Source organism: Mandrillus leucophaeus, unplaced genomic scaffold (assembly GCF_000951045.1).
Source record: "Mandrillus leucophaeus isolate KB7577 unplaced genomic scaffold, Mleu.le_1.0 Scaffold10, whole genome shotgun sequence".
NCBI classification, from domain to species: Eukaryota; Metazoa; Chordata; class Mammalia; order Primates; family Cercopithecidae; genus Mandrillus; species Mandrillus leucophaeus.
Window position 1 is genome coordinate 6,393,201 of NW_012098098.1, and position 7,872 is coordinate 6,401,072.

General features: G+C 63.1%; 1 protein-coding gene across 1 annotated transcript in view; it reads right to left on the reverse strand.

Annotated features, from left to right (window-relative positions):
- The window catches only part of CBFA2T3 (core-binding factor, runt domain, alpha subunit 2; translocated to, 3), a 129,242-nt gene that overhangs the window by 39,156 nt on the left and 82,214 nt on the right, over positions 1-7,872 (reverse strand). The window contains exons 2-3 of the mRNA XM_011972509.1: positions 5,961-6,113; positions 2,560-2,634 (exon numbers count right to left, since the gene is read on the reverse strand). Coding sequence (XP_011827899.1) covers positions 2,560-2,634; positions 5,961-6,113 — 228 coding nt within the window. The remainder of the gene's footprint in view (positions 1-2,559; positions 2,635-5,960; positions 6,114-7,872) is intronic.

Genomic DNA, 7,872 nt, shown 5'->3' on the forward strand with positions numbered 1-7,872 from the left:
CTCGCGTCCCCAGCAGGTCCCACACACCGAGCAGCCAGCGCTGGGCACAGCAGGACGGGGTGATGCCGGCCCTGTGCTCAGGATGTTCTTGGTGGAGAAGGCGGAACAGATGTGCCCACAATGACGGCCTTCCCTGGGGCCCAGTGCTCACTCTGCTCTCGCTCCAGCCTGGGCCTCACAGATACCCACTGCAGGGTCTGCGGGAGGAGGCCAGAAGGGCAGGGGGCGCCGCAGAGGCCCTCAGACACACCAGCGTGGTAAGGACGTCCAGACAGACACAGCCCTGCCTTCAAGGGCTGGGGGAAGCTGCCCTGGTTAGGAGCGAGGACCCGGCCGCCAGGCCCAGACGTGCCCTGTGAGTCAGACTCGGCGCCTAGCCTCAGTTTCTTCATTTGCAAATGGCTCCCAGCCTGTCCTGGAGTTCCAAGTGGGGCTCCAGGGACCAAGGGACAGCGTGGCAGTGACCTCCTTTGTACCATGTGTCCCCAGCTGGAGTCACTCAGGCCAGACCCGGGCTTCCCTGGCCTCTCCTTTGTTGCCCAGGTCAGCCCCCCGGGTGGCTCCATCCTGACTGGTTCTATGGTTTGGGTGTTGTGTGAGGCCGTTGGCAGTAAATGGTCCCCACACCTACTGGAAACCGCTAACTGAAGGTCAGACATGGCACAAAACCTGGAGTGCACGCGTGGCCTCGGCCGTTCCGATGGGCTGGCTGCAGAACTGACACACCTCTGCTGCTGGGGCCGGGAACCTCCACACGACGTTCTGAGCGGCGCTCCCCTCAACCAGGGGCGGCCTGTGTAGGGGGTAGCCTGTCTGTGCCCCTGGCTTGAATGATCTCAGCAGTGCCTTCCTGGGCTCAGGATGGACGCACTGGCCCTCCGGAGTGCATGGCACCGATAATGGCACCGTGTTCTGGGGCTTTCCCTCCTCCGGGGGGACAGTGGACACTGAGGCAGGATGCACTGAGCCCCTGGTCTCTCGCTCTCCGAGGTTCTGTCCGGAGGACCCCACCACGCTGCTGAGTTTCCCTCTCACTGGTGAGCTCCAACTGGCCACACGGTGGACTCTGACACACACACACCCCGTCAAGACTGAAGATAGCCACTTGTGGTCACCCAGCCAGGCCAGGAGATGGCCCGTCACCATGGGAGACCTCACCACAGTGGGAGGCTGGTTTCTCCAGGACACACAGGACTGTCACCAGGACTGTGGACCTTCCAGTGGCTTCTCAGACTGCCACGGTGCACGCCGGGGCCCCTGCCCACCGCCCCGGCCGGCTTGGGCCTGGCCCTCCCTTAGGTGCGCTTACCAGCCTTGCCCTGGGTGCCCGGTCCTTCCAGCGGCCTGCTCGCCCTCGCCTGCCCGCGCACTCCCTCCCGCGCTGCCGGGCAGTCTCAGCAGCTAAAGAGACGCCGAAAATAACCCCGGCACAAGTGCTTTCATTCCCGCAACAGGTGTGTTACTAAGTTAGACTGCACACGTGTCCCCAGCTGAGGTTTGGGGGCACACACGAGCACCCCCGCGGCTCCCCCAGCCTCAGAGCCTTGGTGGGGGGGTCAGATGGGACAGAGGCGCCCTAAGGCAGCCCCTCCTGTCACCCCTGCTCCTTGTTGTGGGGGCTCCAGGGCTGGGATTCACCATCTTTGCCATCCATAAGATCACACAGTGGGTGACAACAGCCACTGTCCCGGAGCTGCATGCCAGGCGCGGGTGCATGGCCAGGCCCATCACAGAATAACGGCTGTGACAAGGACAGCCCCGTGCAACAGAAACAATGCACAGTTGTTCTGCCACCCTCATTCTTAGAGCTGGGAGTGACGCAGCAGCCACACCTGGGCCGTACTGCCAGGCTGGCTGGTAGTGAGGGACCGGAGTCTGTCTGATGGGCTCAAGCATGAATGCACTCACCGGCTGAGAGAAACTCTAAACACCGCCTGGTAAGAGCCCGTGCTCCCTGAACGCCTGCCATGGGCCACGCCCGTCGACGCAAACGTCTGCTGGAGACTCAGGTCTGCTGAGCGCCCAGCGCATGCCCGGCCCCACCATCTCACAGCTCCTGGAGACCACCCCTGGCACCAGGGCCCATGATGACTTCCATTTTACAGGTGGGGAAACTGAGGCACGGGGTGTGGCACCTGGTCAAGGTCACCCTGGCAGGAAGAGGTGCAGCTGGGACTCCGGTAGGTGGGGTCTGCCCTAGCAGACGTGGCTGAGCTCCAGGCCTGCCAGGGACAGTGTCACGCCCCTTCCCTGGGCACTCACAGTCAGTCCCACTGGCCACGTTTTGCTGCTGGGGAAGGAAAGCTCAGAGAGGCCTTGCTCCTGCCTGAAGCCCCACAGCTTGGAGCGGAGGGTCTGTGGGATGCAGGGACCCTGCGGCTCTGCCCTCCTGCGCCCTCCTCTCCCGAAGGAGGCAGGACCAACACGACAGAGGCAATGCTGAGGGTGTGGAGGCCGCGGAGGAGTGCCGAGCACCCCCAGGGCAGCAGCGCTGGGCCCACAGAGGGTGCTGCGGTGAAGACCTCCCGGGAGGCCTGCGGTTTTTGTTATTTTACTTACAGAGACAGACCATAGACCATTTTAAGCAGCCATGAAAACGGCCGTGGGGCAGCGTCGCAGGCCCGTCCTCTCGATCTGTAAGCAAAATAAGAAGAACACGCTGTCAGGAGGGGCGTGGGCAGGAAACTCCGCCCTCAGGGGCGCCCGCAGCCGCCTTTTCCTACTTCTCAGAGCGATTTTCGGTGGGGTCGTGAGCAGGAGACTCCGCCCTCAGGGGCACCCAGGGCCGCCTTTTCCTGCTTCACAGAGCGATTTTCTGGATGGGGCTCGTCACCACCAGGGGCCAGGCCGCTCCGCTCTCTGGGCCTCAGTTTCCTTCTCTGAGAGTGGATGATCCCTAAGGGCCATTTTTGACAGGACCGTTCCAGAGTCTACAAGAACCAAGGCTTCTCTATGAGCAGGGGCGGGGCCCCTCGTTTTCAACATCCTCTTCCCAGAAGGCACCTGTGACCCCATCAGCACCATCCTCAGGGGCCTGGGCCGAAGCTGCGTGTCCTAAAAGTGATCTGAGACTTGGAGTCTCAAACAAAGCCCTGGGTCAGCGCTGGAGGAGGAAGCACCAAACAGGAAGAAAGATTTGGCCGGGCGCGGTGGCTCACACCTGTAATCCCAGCACTTCGGGAGGCTGGGGTGGGAGGAGAGCTTGAGCCCAGGAGGTCAAGACCAGCCTGGGTGACGTAGGGAGTCCCCATCTGTGCTATATAAATGAAGAAAGATTGAATTTGTCCGAGCTGAAGTTAGCGGCGAAGCCCACAGGAAGACAGGCTGGAGCTCTGTAAACAGGTAGTGAGTTCTCTGTCATGGGGGTAATCAAGGGCAGGGTAAAGCCCTTTAAGAGTCCTCCCAGCTTTAGAGGAGCTTGGTCTGGGTCCCTGCTCGTTATAGTCCTCCCCCCTCCCCCCCACCCCCGCAGCAGCACCGCAGCTTCAACTCCAAGATGAATTTGTGCCCAGGGCAGTCACTGGGCAAGAACAACTTCAGCCCTCAAGTGTCCGTTCAAGCTCAGTCTCCCATCAGCTTGGCTCAGAGGCCAGTCCCCGGGGAGGAGCCTCCCGGCAGGGCTCTGCCGTCGAGCTGTGGCCCCTCAAGGACACCCGCCAGCCAGGGGCAGGGGTGCAGCCAACCACCTGGCTCTCAGGGAATTGTGTGGATTAGGGGATGAATCTGAGGCCACCTCAGGGGCAGCCAGAGCCTCAGACTGATGCACCTGACAGCCCGGTGGGACTGAAGCATCGGCTTAGAAAAGAAAAAGCACCTGCTTCTCTCTTGCATAACCTTCACGCTCCTTAAACCAGCTGGGACCTCACCCCAGAAACCTGACCCCAAGGTGTGCTGAGAGCGGAGGGGGCGGGAAGGACCCCAGCCCCAGGCATGCCGGCTGCCCTCACAAGTGTTCCCAGGTCTCCGGAAGCAGAGCCTGAGGCTCCGCTGATCCCACCCCACCCCCAGCCGGGAGCATCGGGTCCCCAGACCAGCACCTTCGAAGCAGAGGCTGCTGGTGCCCGGGGAGGAGCAGGTCAGGGAGACGCACCCTTGAGGGTCTGGGGAACCAGGCTCAGCCCACAGCGTTTGTCCCTGACACTGGGGCCTGAGGGTTGTGGACTGGGCGTTTTAGGCACTGCACCCATGGCCAGGTCTCCTGTGGTCCGTCCTGAGCACTTCCTCCCCCCGGGCTGGGGTGCGCTGCGAATTCAACACACCAGTGGTCTCCCCTCTCTACCTATGCGGGCTCGGTGTGGTCGCAAGCTGCCTGGTGGAAAGAGACGGCCTGTGGTTCGTACCAGACCGGAGGGCTCTTCCGGAAGAGAGGGAAGGGTGATCCCAGCCCAGCCACATCGCCGTGTGACAAGCCCATGTGAGAAAAGGCCCAGCTAACCTCTCACTGGAAACTGTGGCCAGCTCCGCAGGGCCAAGACCTGCATGCTGGGCCTGCCATCCTCCAGGACCTGCAGAATCGTGAGTGTGGCATCCCGACTGTCGGAGGCAGGGCTGGCCCCCAGTATGGGCTCCATGACACGTGGAGGCCCCGTGGGTGCAGGGAATAGGTGTTAGGCTGTTTGGCTCCTACTGAGTGCTGGGCACATTTCCAGCTGTACCTGCCTCTGGGCGGCACACCTGGGGGCACCCCATTGCTGGGTCACCCCATTCCCCAACCAAGTCAGGAGGCTGACTCGGAGCCAGCATCCCACAAACAGGGCCGCAAGTCTGCTGCCTGAGCCCACAGCCAGTGCTCTTTCCAGATGCAGGGGAGATGACGGCCAAAGCCCTCGGCGGAGCAGGCCCCCAGCCTCAGGGGCAGAGCCAGGGAGGGAGCCAGGCCTGGCCCATGGCCGCCTGGTGCTCTGTGGACAGTCATGACACAAAGGGACTGAGGAAGCAGCTCTTCCTGGCCTGTGGGGAACCCGGGGCCAGCGCGACAGAAGTCTCAGGCTCCTCCCACAGAGAGGGGCTTCATTTGGGTTTCAGAGCTTTCTGGCCTCTGAACGTGACGGGGGTACACGGAGTCTCCACCCCTGCAGACCCTGAGATGCACTCCTGAGTCCCCGGCCTTGAGGGGCAGGGACGCTGCCCACCCCGCCGGCCCAGCAACTGGGCCACAGAGCACCAATTCTGTCCTCAAAGCCAAGCCTCGGGGTTGACTGCGATGAGAACTGGCTGCTCGCTGTCCCACAGCCCCCCAGGGCCCACCCTCAGCGGCTCTGTGCGCCAAGCATGGCCAACCCCTTGCCCAGGGCCAGCAAGATAAGGCCTGGGAGCTTCTCGAGGTCCCGCCCTTCTGGCCTCCTGTGCTGAGGCCCCCACCGTGGCCCCCGTGCTCAGCCGGGCTGCCGAGCTCCTGCCGAGCCCCTCCAAGGCCAGAGCCGCTCCTGCGGTCCCTCCAGGAGGCCTGTACACAGGTGACCTGCTGTGTGACCCTGGGGAAGCCCCTCCTCCAGGGGGCCTGTACACAGGTGACCTGCTGTGTGACCCTGGGGAAGCCCCTGACTGTATCCGAGTTCCACATTCCCTCTGGATGAGCCTGGCATCCCTGGGCCTGCCAGACGAGGCAGGAAGCCTGAGGCACAGCGGCCGGCTTTGACCCAAGGCCCACGGCTGGCCCTGGTGAAGGCCTGTGTGGACTCACCTGGCCCCACCACAGCCCTGGGAGGACTTGCACCGCAGAAGAGGAAGCCCAAGCCCCCAGAGGGCAAGGACCTGGCCCAGAGCTACACAGTGGGAAGCAGGGAAGCTGAGATTTGAACCTGCCAAGCTTGGGCTCTGGGCCATGCCACATGAGCTCCTCACACTCAGGGCTCACAGCAGGTGCCCACCGGCTCTGGGCAGGAAGCTCGGAATTTCACACAACACGAGGGGCTCCCCTGAAACACCTGGCCCTCGGCTGCCAGGTGGGGGCTACTTACGTGTGTGTGGCGTGAAGGAGGGGGGGCGTGTGGCCCCCTGGGATGCGGCAGGTGGTGGGGGCGGCATGCTGGGGGGTGTGGACCGGGGCTGCGTCTTCACCTCCGCTGGGGAGTCCGGCATTGCTGAGGCCTTAGCCTTCCTGTCCGCAGGGGCTGCAACCAAAGGAGAAAGAGAGAGTGGGTGAAGCGGGCTAAGAACAGAGGCCGGTGCCCAACAGCCCCACGGTTCCCAGCCAAGGCCCCACCAAGTGGCTGCCCAGCGCTGGGGCAGCCTGCCCCAGGTGCCCTGACAGGTGGCTGACGTCCCACCTGCAGGTGATCTCGGGGGCGGAACCAGGCCGGAGGATGGGCTTGGGCCAGCTCATCTCAGGTGGCCAGCCACGCTGGAGCTGGGGCCCTCGGTGTGTGGTGGCCCTGGGAGAGCCACACCCCACTCCAGGTTTGAGGCTTCTACAGACCAGGAGGGGGCAGTGCCCTGAGGCAGTGGTGCCATGCTTCCGCCTCCATGAGCATCCCCCAGGGGGTGTTCAGACAGACTGCAGCCTCTCCCGCCAGTTCTGATTCAGCAGGTCAGGCTGGGACCCAGAACCTGCATTTCCAACATGTTCCCAGGTGGGGCTGCTGCTGGTCCGGGCCCCAGACGCCATAGTTCTAGGAGTCTCTTCCACTTTCTGATGCTAACAGGCTTCCGTGGGCTGGGGCAGGAGGGCGGGCAGTGTATGCCCAGGGAGAGCCCGGCAGGCAGGCCACCTAGGGCAGCAAAACCTCCATTTTCACCATCTTCTGCCCCGGTGATTCATAGGACAGCCAAGACAGAGGTGGCGTTGACTTCAGGATGGCTGAGGCCTGGCCACGCTGAGCACGGCCACCAGCAGGCAGAGGAAGCCTTGATTTCGGGATGGCCGAGGCCTGGGCACGCTGAGCGCCGCCCACTGGCAGGTGGTAATGCCAGGACACTTGATTAATCAGAACCTGCAGCTGAACAAGCTTCTCTCGTGGTCTGAGGCTCCCTGAGGTCTGAGCAGCTCTGCCCAGGGCCAGCTGTGTGTGGGGAGGGTGGGAAAATGCTCAAGGCGCTGGTGGGCAGGACTGGTGGTCACTGAGCCCCTCTGCACCATCCAGAGAGCAGGGCCTGCAGAAAAGGCTTCCAGGTTAACTGAAGGGCCTGCAGCACAGACCTGCCCGAGACACCAGGAGGCCAAGCATTTTCTGCAGGGGGTGTGGGTGTAAGCCCCTGGGCCTCCCCATTCATCTTAAGTCAAGGTCAGCCAGTGCCAAGGCAAGGCAGAAAGACCTGGGATCCGTGGCTGAGACTTTGGGGGCCTCAGCGGCTTAGAGCAGCAAGGAGGGCATCCTCTACCTGCTAAAACCTGGACTGCCCTGCAGCCTCCTCCTGCTAACACTTGTGGATCTTGCCCACGGCCCGGGGCATGAAGCAGGTGAGGCCACAGTTGGGGGCTGGTGTCTGTCATTTTATTAGTGAACCGTGGGCGCTACCCCTGCTTCTGCCCGTTCCCCATTCCCGGGGTCCCAGCCCCACTGTCAGACGGAGAGATCCAGCCGGGGCCAGGGCCACGCGGTCTCTGGAAGATGACGGATAAATGACTTCTGCAGTTATCACGTGCCAAATACAGTGCCAACCTCGCCTGATCCTCTCGCCGCCTGCCCCTTTCACAGAAGAGCAGAGAAGTTCAGAGGTGCTGAGGTCCTGCCCAACATCTCAGGGCCGTGGCGCCTGGGCTCTAACCAGCCCCTGGTGCTCCAGGCAGGAGTGGAGCAGCCCCCTGTCTGCTGTGCGGAATGGTGGGGGAGGAAGCAGCCAGTAAACAGCCACCCAGGCCTCGCGGCACCTGCTGTCCCCTCCGCACAGCCGCTGGCCTCCCTCCCGCAGGGCGCCCTGCCCCTCCTGGCC